Source organism: Capra hircus, chromosome 27 (genome assembly GCF_001704415.2).
Source record: "Capra hircus breed San Clemente chromosome 27, ASM170441v1, whole genome shotgun sequence".
NCBI lineage: Eukaryota > Metazoa > Chordata > Mammalia > Artiodactyla > Bovidae > Capra > Capra hircus.
In genome coordinates, this window is record NC_030834.1 from 26,323,875 (window position 1) to 26,342,154 (window position 18,280).

An 18,280-nucleotide genomic window follows, 5' to 3' on the forward strand; every position below is an offset into this window, starting at 1 on the left:
ATAACCTGCCAGGCTCCTCTGTCCATGGGATTCTCCAGGCAGGAATACTGGAATGGGTTGCCATGCCCTCCTTCAGGGGACCTCCCCAACCCAGTGATTGAGCCCACATCTCAATGTCTCCTGCATTGGCAGGTGGGTTCTTTACTAGTGCCACCTTCTATTCAGAATCAAGGTGATGTCCATGAAGAGGAACGTACAGCTGAATGCCTGTCTCATGCCCATCCCATCAAAGCTAGTGAAATACACAGCTGTCACAGCAGAGACAATGGTATATTGACTTTAATAGTAGTTAGAGCCAAGAGGAAAAGACAAAAACATACCACAAATACGTAGATAAAAGTGAAAAACTAAGTAATAGGGGCTGTTTAACTGACTCACATAGAGGTACAGGGTTCAGTGCTCCTGAGAATCTTGGCTTTATTCCATGGAGGGTCCCACCACAGTTTTAGTTGCTTATCCCCGCCCCCAAATGTCAGACCAAAATGAATCACAGTAAACTCTGGATGACTGCTGTACTTCACTGAAAGAAGTTATCTGTTACATAGCAATCACCTACATTATGACAAAAACAGCCTGTGAACTATAAACATACTCAGCAGGACAAGCTCACACCTCAAAGAGAAACTGCCCTGAGTCTCTGGAAGGAGATCGGACGCCACTCCACTCAGCCCCACGTGAGCTCCCATCCCGATGTCATAGAGGGTGCATCCTATAGGCCAGGTGTGTGCTCACCATCCTATGCAGGGGTCTGGGCAGTCCCGCAGGTACGTCTCAAATTGACCTTTGGTAACATCTATCAAGACTGTGTATACCGTCAGCTGAAAGAAAAGTCAACTTTTACTTTAAGCATGTTTTCAGTTCTAAGATGACCCTACTTGTATTAGCATTTTTTATGGAACTGGTTATGAAATTTTTTAACATTAAATTTGTTGTTGCCCAATTGCTGAGTTGTGTCCGAAATGTTTGTGACCCCATGGACTGCAGCACGCCAGGCTTCCCATAGTAGATTGTGTGCGCGTGTGTGTGTGTGTGTGTGTGTGTGTGTGTGTGTGTGTAAAGACACAAAACAAAAGGTCCACATAATAAGTCAATAATAATGAAAACAACTGACTTCAGTAGAACCATTACCATGTCTTAAACAGGTGTGGCAGAGAATGTTCAGTTCTTTATAAGGTCTTAATTCTGTGCTGTATACTGCTTCACAAACAATGCTTTAAGGCTCATTTAATGCTCCTCAATGCATACTTTGCAAAGACCAGTGGTGTACTGTGGAGAATAAAGAGCGTAGCTTTGGCTTTCCTTATCCTGGAAGCATTTCTCAAGCAGTGAGGGAAACTATACAGACTTGCAGGTTAGAAGGTACACACCCAACTCACACAAGAATCTGTAAGTAACCCAACTGTGAACTCAAGCAAAGATGGCGTGGGCAAGATGAGACGTTGGGGTCAGTGGGCAGAGGGAAAGCTTCCCTTAGGAGCCAGGTTCTCACGGAGGCACACTGATCTTAGGGTTCAGCAAAAGAAGGCAAGGAACAAATGGGAAAAATTAGAGGAATCAGAAACATGCAAGAGGGGGGCTATTAGCAACTGGATGATCAGAAGACTTTTGCATATTTTAGCTAAAGAGTAGGGGAAAGGCTATAATAACGTTTAAGAAAAAAATCTAACCCACTAAGAAAGCTGTCTGAACACAGACTTCAGACTTCCTTTTGTCTAGCATTAGGTGTTGCAGCATACAGCATTCAACTCCTCATGGACGGAGAAGTCACTAATAACATGCTAAATTCAATCCAAATGCCATGTAAGTAAAGCTGGAAATAGTTCTCTGACCAAACTGAAGATCAAGCTGCAGTGACCAACTTCTTTGTCACACCCCAAGAGTTACAGTTTTGGTCACACAAAAACATTTTAAAAAGTAGCCTTAAACTGAACATGACTTGGAATTCTAGCTCTGACTGATCCAAGACAAAGGGGAAAGATAAAACATGGGATCAAATTCTTTTCCTAAAATCAAAAGAATATATATACACACACACACATATGTACATATATTAAAAAAAAGATACCTTGTTGAGGACAGGTTTTGTTGACAAGACATCATATATGGTTGCAAATGAGATATTCTAAAACACAAAAATAGTTACTTTTAGTACATTAAATGCAGATGTTGGCAGCTTTATCCACACAAATGGGTCATTAGACCAAGATATTCTTCAATCAGCCTCCCCTAACCCCCATAAAAGAATTTCCCTCGGGTCACTGTTCAGGTGATGATTCTAATATAGCATGCTTGCTTGCTTTCTCTCCCTCCCCTCTTGAATTCCTCACATTCAACTCCACAGAGTGGTGTCCACCATTAACAAGGGAAAAGTACGGCGAAATTTTGCTCTTTATGTTAAAAACTCAGTGGAAACTGTCCAGAGACAATGACTGTTAGGAGGTTTATAAATTTTTTAAAGGCCAATGAAAAATGTTAGAATGGAGATAATCTTTAGTAGTCATCGTTTCTCTCTCTATATGACACTGGGAATGTACCTCTTGGGTTGTCCGGTTCAGACACATCTTGGCAGGTGTTCTGCGATCATCAAGGAAGAAGGGATTTTTCCATCGGTCATAATTTGTTTGTACCACATACCATCTACCCTGCTTGGGGTCGAGTCTAGATACAAAGAGAGAGATTTCTCTTAGGCTTCACACCTTAAACCCACGCATGTGTCTGTCTCTGCCTTAGTTTCTGTTTTGCTTGAGCAAATGTACTTACTCATATACATCCAGAGACTGTTTTCTGTCTCGTGTAATCACACAACCCTCCCCAGACTGGTTGCCTCCCACGATAAAGTATGCTGGGGCCAATATCTTGGTGTTGGTCAATATATTCTTGGCTTCTTCATAACTATAAAGAAACATTTAGAACAAAGGAAACACTTTTAGTTAACCTGAAATGGAAACTTTTAGCTGTGGAAACTAAGGGAAGACATCTGAGGAACATGTTTTTCTAAAAAGAATAGTGAACAATGGCTCAGGGAGAAACAGTCCCTTGTTCCTCACAGTGAAGCTCCTCACAGTGAAACAGTGAGATCTAGTCCCTCGCTCCTCAGAGTGAAACAGATCTGAAATGTTCCCTCAAACGTGAAGGACAAAGGAAATGATCATCATCTACCCTTACAGTCTATATACCTTTCACTCAACAACAGAACTAGGGAAAATAATATAAATTATTTTATTACTTGAAAATCAGAGCTATCAAAAATGGAAATGGATTTTCAATGTATGGGTGGGGGATTGTTTGCATACCAAGAAAACTTCACAGATGCCCTTCACAGATACACCATCCCTAGCACATTTTAAATAAGTAATTTTCTTGCTGTAAACACACACACACACAAACATGCAGACTTCCATGTTAGTGTCAAAGGTTCACCTAAGAAATTCTGAAATAGTTTCTCAATGGAAGATACAGCTCAGTAGTATTTTAATATTAGTAATTTAAAAGAAACTACTTTAAAAGGTTCATGTACCATGATGCAAAGATGGTTTCAATATCCACAAACTAATCAATTTCATACACCCATTAAACAATGAAGGATAGATGAATGGATGAAGAAGTTGTGGTACATATATACAATGGAATATTATTCAGCCATAAAAAAGAATGAATTTGAGTCAGTTATAGTGAAGTGGATGAACCTAGAACCTGTTATACAGAGTGAAGTAGGTCAGAAAGAGAAAAACAAATACTGTATAGTAACACATATATGTGGAATCTAGAAAGATGGCACTGATGAACCCATCTGCAGGGAGGGAAGGGAGACACAGACACCGAGAATGAACCTGTGGACACAGTGAGGGAATGAGAAGGTGGGACAGATGCAGAACAGCATCAACATGTACACACTACCACCTGTAAAGTAGAAGCTGGTGAGAAGCTGCGGTATAACAGCAAGCCCAGTGTGGTGCTCTCTGATGACTTAGGTTGGGGGAGAAGAGGGAGGTTCAAGAGGGAGATGATAAATGTATAATTAAGGCTGAACTACATTGTCATATGGCAGAAAACAACACACTATAAAGCAATTCCAATTAAAGAATAAAAAAAATGAAAGATAAAATATGATCTTAACAAATGCATTTGACAAAATTCAACATCTCAAAAAAGTGTGTGCAGAGGGAACACACCTTAACATAATTAAAGGCCATATAAGAGAAGCCCACCGTTAACATACTCAATAGTGAAAAGTTAAAAAAGTTTTTCTTCTAAGATTAGGAACAAGACAAACTTGTCCACTCTCACCAATTTTATTCAATACAGTATTGGCAGTATTAGCCAGAATAATAAGGCAAGAAAAAGAAATAAAAGGTATCCAAATCAGAAAGGAAGAAGTGAAATTGTCACTATTTGCAGATGACATAATACTAAAATAAAGACTCCATGAAAAAAAAATTTAGGAATAATAAATTCAGTAAAGTTTCAGGACATGAAATCAGTATACAACTATCAGTTGTGGTTCCATACACTAGTAACATCAGAAAGAGAAATTAAGAAAATAGTCCCATTTACAATCACATCCAAAAGAATAAAATACATGGGAATAAATTTAACCAAAGGTGAAAGACCTGTACACTGAAAACTATAAGACACTGATGAAAGAAGAAGACACAAATAAACAAAGATATTCCATGGTCATGGATTGGAAGAATCAATGTTAAAATGTCCATACTACCCCAAAGAAATCTACACAGATTCACTGCAACCTCTATTAAATTCTAAAGGCATTTTTCACAGAAATAGAACAAACAATCCTAAAATCTGTACGGAATAACAAAGGCCATGAATAGCCAAAGCAATCTTGAAAAAGAAGAACATCTGTATTTCAAACCGTATTACAAAGCTACAGTAATCAAAACCATGCTGCTGGCATAAAAACACGTTGATCAGTGAAAGAGAATAAACAGCCCATAATTTATGAAAAAGGAACCAAGAATACACACTGGGGAAGAACAATCTCTTCAAAGGATGGTGTTTGGGAAACTGGACAGCTACATGCAAAAGGATGAAACCAAACCACTACCTCACACCATACATAAAAATCAAAACGCATTAGAGATTTAAACCTAAGACCTGAAATCGTAAAACGCTTAAAGAAAAACAGGTAATACGCTCCTTGGCACGACTTGGCCATAAGTTTTAGATCTGACACTGAGACAAAGGTAACAAAGACAAAAATAAACAAATAGGACAATGTCAAACTAAAAAACTTCTAAACAACAAATAAAACCTTCAACAAAATGAAAAGTCACCCTACTGAACTGGATAAAATATCTGTAAATCATAGATCTGATAAGGATTTAACATCCAAAATATATATAGAACTGATACAACTCAATAGCAAAATACAGACAATCTGATTAAATAGTGGACAGAGGGTCTGAACAGACATTTTTCCAAAGATGAGATACAGGTGGCTAACAGGTACATGAGAAGGTGGGAAATGCAAACCAGAGCAAGGATAAGGACCATCTCATACCTGTCAGACTGGCTATTATCCAAAAGACAAGAGATACGTATTGGCCAAGATGTGGAGAAAAGAGAACCCTGGGGCATTTGGTGGAATGTAAATTGGTGCGGTCACTACAGAACCACCAGTATGAAGGTTCCTCGAAAAACTAAAATTACCACACGACCCAGCAATCCCACTTCTAAGTAATGATCTGAGGACATGAAAACACTAACTCAAAAAGATATTCGCACCCCCACATTAACTGCAGCATCATTTACAATAGGCCAAGTTATGGAAACAACCTAAGGAAGGATGAATGGATAAAGAAAATGCAGTATATATACAATAGAATATTATTTAACCATAAAAAAGCATGAAATCTTGCCATTTGTGACAACATGGAGGGGCCTTGAGAGCATTTTGCTAAATTAAATTATTAAGACAAATACCATGTGATCACACTTAGAATCCACAAACAAAAAATAAAAAAATTCACAGGTACAGAGAACAAACTGGTGGCCGACAGAGGTGGGGGCAGGGTGGTGAGAGGTGGGGAAAATGGGTGAAGGGGGTCGAAAGGTACAAAATTCCAGTTATAAAATTAGTCTTGTGGATGTCATGTACAGCATAGTGACTATGGTTAATAATACTATACTGAATATTTGAAAGTTTCATAGAAAAGAAATCTTAAAATTTCTCATCACAAGGAAAAAAATCGTAACTGTGTGGTGACAGATGTTAACTAGACTTATTGTGATCATTATGCCACATATACAAATACCGAAACATTTTGTAGTACGCTTCTTATACTAATATGTCAATTATACCTCAAGGAAAAATTTAAAAAATAAAAAATCTGATAATAAAGCAACCAAATAGATTACCTTGTGCTATTTTCTAGAACTGATCTAAGGATAAACCCTATCCACTGGGCATCTTTCTTTCCCAAAATCCATTCCATGACACCTGGAAGAGATAAAACACACACAGTGTCACAGGACCTAGAAGAGATTAAACTATTAATCAGAAAGCACAGCCTAGCCTTCTTAAAACAGCTATGAAATTCTCGTTTCATTTAAGAGCTCTCTACTTACCCATAAAACCACCATCTATACTGAAGCGGTCATTGAGCGTAACACTAAACAGTCCCTGGAAAGAAAGCAAAGCAGTGAGGTCAGAAACCTCCACCAGCCTGTTTAAAGCCCTCTCACTGTGCTCTTTTGTATACTGTTATATCAGGGCCTAGATTGGGGACTTTGGGGTGTGGGGGGAGAGGAAACAAAATCAAGGCATGATACTACTTGTAGAAGTTCAAAGCGTTTTTCACATCCAGTGTGTGCGATAAGTAGATGGATGTTATTGGCCACACTTTTCCAACAAGGAAATTCAAGTGCAAGGACTTAATGACTAACGTGCCTGAGGGCCAGAGCCATGGCCAGATTCCAGGGTTTACACTCACAGCCCTAGAGACACACCATGGGCTTTATCTCCAGAAAAGGCTCAGAAATCTTCACTTCCTCCTACTCTTCTCTACCTTATGAGCTAAAGGTAACAAGAAGTACGATGGGACGAACTGGGGCTTCATATTCTTTTCAGGTTTTCATTTCCTTAGACTCCATCATTCACACAGAAGTGAAGTCGCTCAGTCGTGTCCGACTCTTTGGAACCCGTGGACTGTAGCCTACCAGGTTCCACCATCCATGGGGTTTTCCAGGCAAGGATACTGGAGTGGGTTGCCACTTCCTTCTCCAGGAGATCTTCCTGACCCAGGGACTGAACCCGGGTCTCCCACATGGTAGGCATTGTAGGCAGACGCTTTACCGTCTGAGCCACCTGAGAAGATCAGCATTCATACAGAGCTACCTGTAAAATCTGGTAACAACAGATTCCTTACTGGTTTGAATCCTGTTAACATGCCCACGTAGCCAGCAAAGGTTGTTGCCTTGAAGACAGTTTTATTGTTCCTTTGGAAGTCCAAATTCACTGTTAAAGGTTTTAGTTCCTCAGTTATGACCCAAGTATCATTATTTATATTCCACCTACAAAAGACAAATTTCAGTGACATTTAATAGCAGTGACAATAAGGATGAGTATGATGACGATGGTCAGCCATTACACTGTGCTGTGTGCTGTGCTTTGTCGCGTACTCGTATCCAACTCTTTGCGACCCCATGGACTGTAGCCCGCCAGGCTCCTCTGTCCAGGAGAATTCTCCAGGCAAGAATACTGGAGTGGGTTGCCATGCCCTCTTCCAGTGGATCTTCCCAATCCAGGGATTGAACCCAGGTCTCTCACACTGCAGGTGAATTCTTTACTATCTGAGCCACCAGGGAAGCCTGGTCAGATATTATAACAGGTGCCTTATTGACCTAATCCCCAATGATCAATATTCACAAGGATTTTCCAATATAGGTAAGTTTTATCTTCCATTTTCCATCAAAGAAGTTAAGTAACTCCCCCAACATGACACAGCCTATAAACAGCAAATCCCAGATAATATTTAGGTCTCCAATTACAAAGCACTGTCATATTTTTTTTTCAGGAAGGTAAAGAGGATGCATGAAATAGAATGCTATTCTTTTACTCTCAGCTGAATAGGAGCATGCTTAATCTGGTCTCAAAACTAAAGAATCTAGGGTCTTCCTTTCTGGTCATAGCCTGGGAACGACTTGGTACTTAACTTTTTCATCAATGTAATACTACCTACTCTTAGGGATTGAGACATATCACATTTTTTTTTTTTTTTACTTACCCAAGAAATAGTCCAAAATCCATGTTTCGCCCATGTAGTAGATGACCTAAATTGAAAGCAAGCAGAAGCGACATGTAACAGCAATTATGACGGGACGATTGATTCTAAACGAAAGCTGGACACTTAATTTTGGTTAAGTGATATTCCTAACTATTCAATTCAACAGTATGAATTAAGTAGCACCTAACATCACAAGCCTTAACAAGATGAAAAGGCTGTCCCTGTCATACTGGCCAGATTCCCCCTCAGTAACTGAGAGCCCAGGGCTCCAGGTAAGATTAGAAGATGGGGAAAAGATCAGTGGCCATGTTTTCTGGTTCACCGTGACACTGTCCTCCTCAGACGAAGCTATCTCAGTCTCACCTAATGTGACTTACCAACACGCTTCCCTTCAGGGATTGTCACCTACAGATATACCCAGAGTATAGGTCAAAAAATAACAGTGAATCGGGGTACATCACCCTGGGCCTTGTAATCTACGGACTTGTCAGGAAAAATGTGGAAAAGTGAAGCTGGTCTACACAGGGTTCCTTGGCTGGAAAATGATGGGAGAAACTCTGTTCTGCCCCTGTGAGCACTTAGATCAAATCACAAATACGGGTATAAGTAGCCTATGAGGGAAAGTAAGAATGTTTTCAGTCCTGAAACAATTTGTGCGAGAGGTCTGCATGCCAAACTTAAACTTTAATAGCCATCACAGTGATTTTAAAATAAGAACAGTTTTCAATTCACTTTCCAAAACTTAATCAAGGTCTATAATACCCTATGCAACATTCACATATATGCATAGCAAGTCTGTATTTTACAAGTTCTGATTTCATTTATTTCAAGATTTTTCTTCTATTTTGTGCTCTGCACCACCCACCCTGCCCCAGCGCACATTCATTTACCTTCTTTGTCTTCTGTTATTATTGAAGTACACACGGTAAAAAGTTCATAGAAAATATTGAATAAAATAATCTCTCCTATGAGAAAAAAAAAGGAAAATTTCTGGTCAATATGCAGAACCGTGACATTGTCAGGAAAATTCTTTTCTAAGAAAAAGTGTAACTATCGTCATCATTGAGTTTTTGCTTGGGCAAATGTTAAGTGTCTGCAGATAATCTGAGCCTGCATGGCTGGTGGGGTAGGGGTCTCTCCCTCTGTCAAAGGTACTTTTCACTGAGGAAAAGACAGCCTTTTTAGTAAACAGTATTGTCAACTGGAAAGAACTTGAACTTTGATCCCTAACCCATACCATATGCAAGTTAATTCAAGATACACCATGGGCCTGTATGTAAAAAGTAAACAAAAGTCACAGAGAAGAAAACACACAAGAATTATGTTTTGGGGGTAGGCAAAGATCACTTATGTTAGTCGCTCAGTCATGTCTGACTCTTTGTGACCCAATGGACTAGAGCCCGCCAAACTCCTCTGTCTATGGAATTCTCCAGGCAAAAATACTGGAGTGGGTAGCTTATCCCTTCTCCAGGGGATCTTCCCAACCCAGGGATCAAACTCAGGTCTCCTACATTGCAGGTAGATTCTTTACCAGCTGAGCCATAGTTTCAGTTGGTAAAGAATCTGCCTGCAATGCATGAGACCTGGGTTTGATCCCTGGGTTGGGAAGATCCCCTGGAGAAGGGAAAGGCTACCCACTCCAGTATTCTTGCCTAGAGAATTTCATGGACTGTATAGTCCATGGGATCTCAAAGAGTCGGAAACAACTAAGCGACTTTCACTTTCTTTACCAACTGAGCTATCAGGGAAGCCCCAATTAAACCATAAGAGTGAATATAACACACTCAACAAAATGCCCAAATAAAAGAGAGTGACACTATCACATGGAGAATCAGCAAGTGGAAAAAAGGCTTTATCAATACTACGCTGTCAATGGTTACAATCACTCTGAAAAACTGGTTGGCAGAAACTCCGAGACTAAATACTCAGCTAACCTATAACCCAGGTCATATCCCAGAGAAATGAGTGTACATGCCCATCAAAAAACATGAACAAGAATGTTCATAACTCAAATGTGGAAATGACAAATATCCTAGTCATACAATAGCCTACTACCTATAATGGTATGTGCAAAAAACCAGACAACAGTTCATATCGTTTGGCTCTATTTGTACAACGTTTAAGAGGCAAAACTAACCTAAGGTGAAGTCTAAATAGTGGTTACCAAGAGGTTCAGAATCGTGCAGAATGGAGCAGGCTGGATTGCTGTATTATCTTGTTCTGAGTTGTGATTAAATGCATATATGCATGGGGAGTCCCAGGTGGTGCAGTGGTAAAGAATCTACCTGCCAATGCAGGAGATATGGTTTGATCTCTGGGTTAGGAAGCTCCCCTGGAATAGGAAATGGCAACCCATTCCAGTATTCTTACCTGGAAAATGCCAGGGACAGAGGAGCCTGGCAGGCTACAGTTGGACATGACTGAGACACACACACTCCTAGATTTTAAAAATTCTATTGATCTGTATTCCTAAGATCTATGTACTTCACTGTATGCATTACCATACTCCAATAAAAAATTGGGGGTACTTTATTAAATTTCGTAAAACTGCAGTGAACTTTACCTAAAGGGACTTCAGTAACAGCTGCAATCCCCTTCATTTCCTCCTCGAAGGGGCCAGGGAAGTTGCCAAGCAGACCAGGCTGAAAAACAAACACATTAACAATCATTCAACCTGAACTGTGGCTTTGAGATTTGCTTCTTTTACATATTCTCTGTACTAGCCATTGTTGCCACAATAGGTGATCAAAGCTTATTTTTTTTGCCTAAGGGGTTAAAGCCCCTGTGTTTTTAAAAATTGATTAATTTATTTTTGGCTTTGCTGGGTCTTCCTTGCTGCACTTGGGCTTTTCTCTAGTGGCAAGCAGGGCTACTCTCTAGGTGCGGTGCGAGGGTTTCTCCTTGCAGTGGCTTCTCTTGTTGTGCAGCATGGACTCCAGGTGCGAGGGCTAGAGTAGTAGATGGAGCAGGAGGTGGAGCAGCAGCTGGAGTAGTTGCAGCCTGCAGGCTTAGTTGCCCCATGGCATATTCATCCACAAACCATGTCTTTTATAAATACGTTAAAGAGCAACTAACTGCCGAAATTTACCATGCTATTCTATGTCCTGTAATATTACCAAGGGCCAGAATTTTAAGTCCCTCTGAGGTTTTAACAGTAGTCTGAAATAAAAGCAAAGTTGTCCAAGTTCCTTAGAAGAGGCTGTCAAATTATGCCTTTAAATAAGTATAGAGCCTTGGCTGAAACATGTGTATATTTGGCCGTGTGTGTCTTTAACAATTATTGTAGGAAATAATATTTCTTACCAACTTTTGATCCACTAACTGTATAATTCTTCCACTTGGCACAAATGCATTTGTTATATTCTTCACGGAATTTATTATAACTTTCAGCTGAAAAATAAATTTAAAAATTGATTAGAGACATAAGGAAGTGTTGACATTTAACATTAATCTTGATATAGAAAAGTATTTGAAGACCATTTCAGAAAAGGGTTGTAATTAATGTATATCCATGTTTACTAAATGATTAGCCCTGTTTTGTAAATCATAGTAATCATAACTGTCATTATGTCACACTGATCTGTATACCTAAGACCTGTGCACTTTACTGTATGTATACCATACCCCAATAAAAATGTTCTGAAAGCCTATAATCTGTATTTTAATCAAGAATCACACAATGAATTATAGAAGGTTTTATTTCGACTATGTGTGCAATGAATATATATATTAATAAAAAAACTGCTTTTTAACTGTTAAAGATTAATTTTGGTGTAACAAAAAAGATATAGATTTTTTACTTATCTATATGTAGCTAAATAAAAGAGTACTACTTAAAAACATATGTAAACAAGATATATCTTTAACATGACACACGATTTACTTTAGATGATAATATATGATATGAGATAAAGGCAGAGGCTAGTAAAAATCAAGAAGCTACAGAGAAATGACATCCTCTTTTCTCTACCATTTATTATAAATGGCAGAGAACCATGGAAAGCAGATTCTTAAAATACGTGGTACACAGTATCATGATGTGTTCTTTTAAATACAGTTATATTCAATCAAGTCAGAGATAAAAGAATAAGAATAAGAATCACACCCTACCGCTGGTGCTTTGACCACCATCAATTCATGCCATCTTTTGTACGGTGGTAAATCGAGATTTATGGTGTACCATGGAACCGGACCCCTGTAACTGCAATGAGAGGTGTATCATCTTGAAATGTTTAAAAGCAGTTTCTTGATGATGGTTAGATAGTTACATCATTATAGGTATATTAGAGGCATATTCTTAGTAACAGAGAAATTGGTACTCAAACCAAAATTTGCAAAAAAGCTCATTTTCCACTCAGCACTTCTGTCCTGGATCATTTATACAATGCCATTTTAGAAATCCTAAAATGGAATTACAGCATTATAGGAAGGTTAACGCATAATGGTGATAGATAAAATAATCAATTTTGGCTCAATAGTTGTATGTAACCTAAGTATCACTGCTAGAAAATAAATGCCTTTTTTTCCCATCCTAAATCTCTACGAAGATTTTGTCTAGGCTCTGGGCACTTCTCCAATTGGTTTCCCAGTCTCAGAATTCCCTCTTAGACAGTCTGAACACTGTTGTCAAATCATTGACTCTAGAGCTGGCTTCAGTAAGGTCACTTTTAAGCCCCTAGAATGGCAATATAGTATATGAGCTTCCCAACACTGACTTCAAGAACCTTCACTATTGACTCAGCCATGCTACTCTTCCTACTATGCTGCTGCTAAGTCGCTTCTGTCATGTCCGACTCTGTGCTATCCCACAGACGGCAGCCCACCAGGCTCCCCTGTCCCTGGGATTCTCCAGGCAAGAACACTGGAGTAGGTTGCCATTTCCTTTTCCAATGCGTGAAAGTGAAAAGTGAAAGTGAAGTTGCTTAGTTGTGTCCAACTCTTAGCGACCCCAGGGACTACAGCCTACCAGGCCCCTCCGTCCATGGGATTTTCCAGGCTTCCTACTACACATCCTCTCTTCTCCATTTGTTTGTTTGTTTTTTTTTTTTTGCTATGCTGTGCGGCATATGGGATCTTAATTCCCCAACAAGGGATCAAACCCAGATCCCTGGCATGAAAGCACAGAGTCTTACCACTGGACCACCAGGGAAGCCCCCACATTCTCTCTCCTCATTCCTCTTAGTAAGTCCAAGCCATGTCACTGTTCAATCATATCCAATGCCCGAAGTCCTACTCTTCAATTTACACATAGCCATTTCCACTGTGAGGATAGTAGCAACATCCACTACTGATCAGTGGGGCCAGGGCTGAAATCCTGATGGATGAACTCTGCCACTATTCTCTGTCGCCACAGAAACATGATCTTCTGGTACTTGCTACTGAACTGAAAGAGCCTCTTAAGGGTGTGCCGTTCAGTGACTGATAAGCTTAAAGCTGCCTAAAAATAGCCAGCATTTGCTCCATTACTGCCCTGCTCCAGAGAAGCAAAAGGGGCACTCTGGTGGGCGCTACAATGTTACCAGGCTCTGCAATACACAGACATAAATCCAGACTGATTTCTACAGTGGGGGTGGGTTAAGAGGGGATGTGTTAGTTCTGACAAGTCACAGTATTGGGTCCTATTTATACTTCTGTAGCCACGAATGAGAATAATTCTTTGGTTAAAGCTGTATGTATTCTGTCTTCCTTTCTCTGCAGCAGGCTACTTTCAGTGTAAGGGGATAGCAGGGAGAAAACGGTGACCATTCCTGACAGCTCTTCCTTCTTTTTCACATTCTGTACCCTCTGGGGTGGTGAGCCATTCTTAGACCTTTCCCTATTTAGCCACATAGGATTTGAGAAGGCCAAAACCCTAAACTAAAAACATTAATGTTCAACACACTAAAACGTGATATTGGCCCTTCCTATGTTTTCCAATCCTGTTTTGGCCTCAATAGTTTTGATTATCATGGGCAGGGTTTATTTTTTTGAATGTTTCACGTGAGATCCTGCACTCTTTTGTTTCAGCATGATGGGGTGGTTTATATTCAGGCATCACAGAAAATCACAGGTGACCTCTGCATCTGTCAGCATGATAAAAATACTTAGGGGTAGATACAAGAATTTAGTGGAGAATGCTAATCCTTTTTTTCTCCCCCTGATTTTGATGGGCTCAAAATGGGACATTTTATCATGGGGTATTTTCACATTTGTTCAAAGTCTTAGCCAAATGCACACCACACAAACCTGAGGGAAACAAAATCATCTCAGGATAGAAGACATGACTTAAGGTTTTATTCAATGTCGTTACTTCTATGAGATCATACTTAACATGGAGAGAAATCTCCAGGAAGGTCAGAGTGAATCCTGCTCGTCTGACGTTTACTCACGTGGGCCCTGAAGGAGGATAAGTTGATTTTCTGCAGTCTTCAGTCCACTAAAAAAACAAAGACAAAAGTTTCAGAAAAACAGAGTAGGCAATCTGCAAAGACAGCTGGTGAAGACAAAATCAAGTATGATTTGTCATTTTAGACCATTTCAATGCCTCTTAAAAGTCTTTTTCTCCCATGAAAATTTCAAAATCTCAAACTTAAGTGCATTTTCAGTCTCTTCAATTTACTAATTTGGCTTTTCGACTGCAAATACAATGAGTTAAGAGGAAATACAAGAATATAGATTCAGACTTCCTTGGTGGTCCAGTATTTAAGACTCTGTGCTTCCAATGCCAGGGGTGTGGGTTCAGTCCCCAGTCGGGGAACTAAGATCCCACATAAATGGATGTAGAGCTGAGTCACTCTGCTACATCTGAAACTAACACAGCATTGTAAATCAACCATATTTCAGTTTTTAAAAAATTTAAAAAAAATGTAGATGGAGGGAGTTCCCTGGTGGCCTAGTGGTTAGGATTTTGGGCTTTAAGTGCTATGGTCCAGGTTCAATCCCTGGTGGGGGAACTGAGATCCCAAACGCCCCGTGGTGCAGCCAAAGGAAGAAGAAACTGTAGAAAAACGTTTATGACAACTAGGTTGATTTTTCACTTGCCAGGATCTGATATACTTATGAGGTAACTCTACTGCAAGAAATCTGCATCCTAAACCAGACTTTCAGGGCACAGGGCCGGGCCCCTTCATACTCTGGCCCTTCATCACCCCAGCCTCCATGTACAGCCACATGTAACCACACGCTGTGCTCTCTCACCGTTCATGCCTGTGCAAGCACCCGCCTTGCCTTCTGCCTATGAGGCCCGCTCTCCACCTTGTATGCTTTTGGCTCCAACTTCTAAGATCCAGCTCAGATGTCTTTTTGGTGATGTCTTCATCTACTTGCCCTGGGAGAACAGCCACCCTCTCCTCTCTACTCCCACAGCACACCCTCTCCTCTCTACTCCCACAGCACTCCTACACATCTCCCCTGCTACCCTTCTGATGTGCACTCTAATTCTCTGTGCGTCTCTTCATAACCAGACTGTGTTCTTGAGGCGTGTGCAGAGCCCCCACGGAGGCCACCACTGAGGTAATGAAGGAACAAGACTGTTTTTAGGGAACATGGTTTAGTCTTAGCAGCAAAACAGAAACGGTTCTCAGTATAAATTGCTTTTTAAAAATCTACACTGATTTATCATTCTTTTATTGCTAGTCTCAAAATGCCAAGATGCATTCATCTTCTTTTTGCTGGAGACCCAATATTGCAAGAAAAAAAAAATTGTTTTAAAGAAGCATAAATTCACAGTAAAAGGAAGGTGAAGTAGGAAAGGAAACTACTAGCACTGTAGTTTGACCTTAGAAAATATATCTGCAGCAAATTTGTCTGGGAATGGAGATCTTACATCTTGTTTTAACTTTTGATCGCCCGGGAAGTGTATAAGGTAGTCTGACGTTACTGGATATTCAAACATTAATTGTCAAAATACCACAGCACGTTTCTCATATAAGTACCGTTTTGTTTATCATTTTCGGTTGAACTCATGAAAAAACAGCATTAAGTGTAAACTTAAATTTTCAAAGGCTATCATTAGAACTTAAGTTCCATTTCGCATGATTGAAATATAAAATATTAGATATTAAACAGCATCGATTTGACAGTTCAGAATCAAACTAGCACAAGCTAATTTTCAAAGCCAATCAGTGTTCAATAAGACTGACTGAGGGTGGTTCTTCTTATTCAGAAAAATTGCAGTCTCAGTCCTGAGTTCAGAAGTTGTAGTAAAACTGCACTGCTGCCATCAGGGGCAGGGACAGTCAGGATACACAGCATCTATTATAAAATTCACACAAGTGAAAAATCTGTGAGAGCAAAAGAAGTTCATGGTTGAATAACAGCAACATGATAGATTTAAGTATGTTCCACAAAGTACCTGCCAATCAACAATAAAATTAATAACCACAAGCTTTAAACATCTGGCATTTTCAGAAATTTTGTACATTTGTCCAACCAAGCTTTTTTTCTGCTCCACCACTATTAATTGTTACATATCACAGCAGATTCCACTTCAGGTTTTAGGAACTACTAAATTCTCAGGTTCTCTGAAAACACCCTTGGCCTGCTGTTGCTTTATGCAGACTATTCATAAAGACTAATTCTTTAGTCTCAAACTTGGCATTGGATGCTCTAATAAATACTGATAAGTGATCAGTGTCAAGAGTCAAGAAGATAACTGGGAATCATTTGCGTTGTTCTCTAGTTGATCTTGGAGAAGGCAATGGCACTCCTCTCCAGTACTCTTGTCTGGGAAATCCCATGGATGGGGGAGCCTGGTAGGCTGCAGTCCATGGGGTCGTGAACATTTGGACACGGCTGAGCGACTTCACTTTCACTTTTCACTTTCATGCACTGGAGAAGGAAATGGCAACCCACTCCAGTGTTCTTGCCTGGAGAATCCCAGGGACGGGGAAGCCTGTGGGCTGCCGTCTCTGGGGTCGCACAGAGTCGGACACGACTGACGCGACTTAGCAGTAGCAGCTAGTTGATCTTGACGCTGCTGCTGAAGCCCCAGGCAGCAGCAGTCTTTGGCTGAAGGCTAAAAGAGTGTGAAACAAATTTTCTCAGGACGAATTTCTTGTAAAAACAGCTTTCCCTGCTTTGCTTATAAATAAGCTACCTGGAGATTTACTTTGAGTGTAGCCTCATTTTACTTTTTAAAATTTGTCAGTAAATTCTACGGTGATGAGATACTCTACCTGTTGTTTTCTGATCACTTTTTCCCCTAGGAACTGGGAGCACTGTGATGTCTGCGTGGTCTTGCAATGCCAACATACACTGTATTCTTTGGATACAACTCTAGCGTCACTGTGTAATAAACACAATGTTCTGCCAGCTAATTATCAAGAAAATCCCTACTCTGCTTGGCCTCAAGAGCACATCTGAAGTCCATTTTCCTTTTTATGATGTGATAGGCTTAGCCTCGTAGTTTTCTTAAGGATTAAAATAACGTGATGCATCAATTCATATGACACTTAAATGCAGCTGAGTTGTAACTGCATAAGCGCAATTCGAAACACAGGGAACAGCACTGAAAGCCAGAAGCCCAGCACACTCAGGCTCTTCAGGAACAAGCCAGCTGCTCCTGTGCTGAAGCAGCCACAGCCAAAACGCAAACAAGTGCACCTGTGGGCCTATACAGCTCAGTGTATGGACCCTGACGTGCGAGCTGCATGTAATTTTGACACGTCATGAAATATTAATCTTCTTTTGATTCCCTCACAACATTTTTTCCATTTGTACCCTCTTAAATTTTATTGTTTTTTAACTTGTTTTATATTGGAGTATAGCTGATGAACAACATTGTGATAGTTTCAGGTGGACAGCAAAGGGACTCATCCATACACATACACGTATCCATTCCCCCCTAGAGCTTCCCTGGTGGCTCAGATGGTGTAAAAACCTGCCGGCAATGTAGGAGACCTGGCTTCAATCCCTGAGTCAGGAAGATCCCCTGGAGAAAGGAACAGTTACCCACTCCAGTATTCTTGCCTGGAGAATCCCATGGACAGAGGAGCCTGGCGGACTACAGTCCACGGGATTGCAAAGAGTCAGACACAACTGAGTGACTAACACTT

At 40.2% G+C, this 18,280-nt stretch overlaps 1 protein-coding gene across 1 annotated transcript in view; it reads right to left on the minus strand.

Annotated features, from left to right (window-relative positions):
- The window catches only part of ASAH1 (N-acylsphingosine amidohydrolase 1), a 28,879-nt gene continuing 10,860 nt past the window's right edge, over positions 262-18,280 (minus strand). The window contains exons 2-14 of the mRNA XM_018042035.1: positions 14,615-14,661; positions 12,357-12,447; positions 11,550-11,636; positions 10,810-10,888; positions 9,137-9,211; positions 8,247-8,292; positions 7,389-7,533; positions 6,589-6,643; positions 6,379-6,460; positions 2,761-2,892; positions 2,535-2,658; positions 2,066-2,122; positions 262-818 (exon numbers count right to left, since the gene is read on the minus strand). Coding sequence (XP_017897524.1) covers positions 729-818; positions 2,066-2,122; positions 2,535-2,658; positions 2,761-2,892; positions 6,379-6,460; positions 6,589-6,643; positions 7,389-7,533; positions 8,247-8,292; positions 9,137-9,211; positions 10,810-10,888; positions 11,550-11,636; positions 12,357-12,447; positions 14,615-14,661 — 1,110 coding nt within the window. The 3' untranslated portion in view covers positions 262-728. The remainder of the gene's footprint in view (positions 819-2,065; positions 2,123-2,534; positions 2,659-2,760; positions 2,893-6,378; positions 6,461-6,588; positions 6,644-7,388; positions 7,534-8,246; positions 8,293-9,136; positions 9,212-10,809; positions 10,889-11,549; positions 11,637-12,356; positions 12,448-14,614; positions 14,662-18,280) is intronic.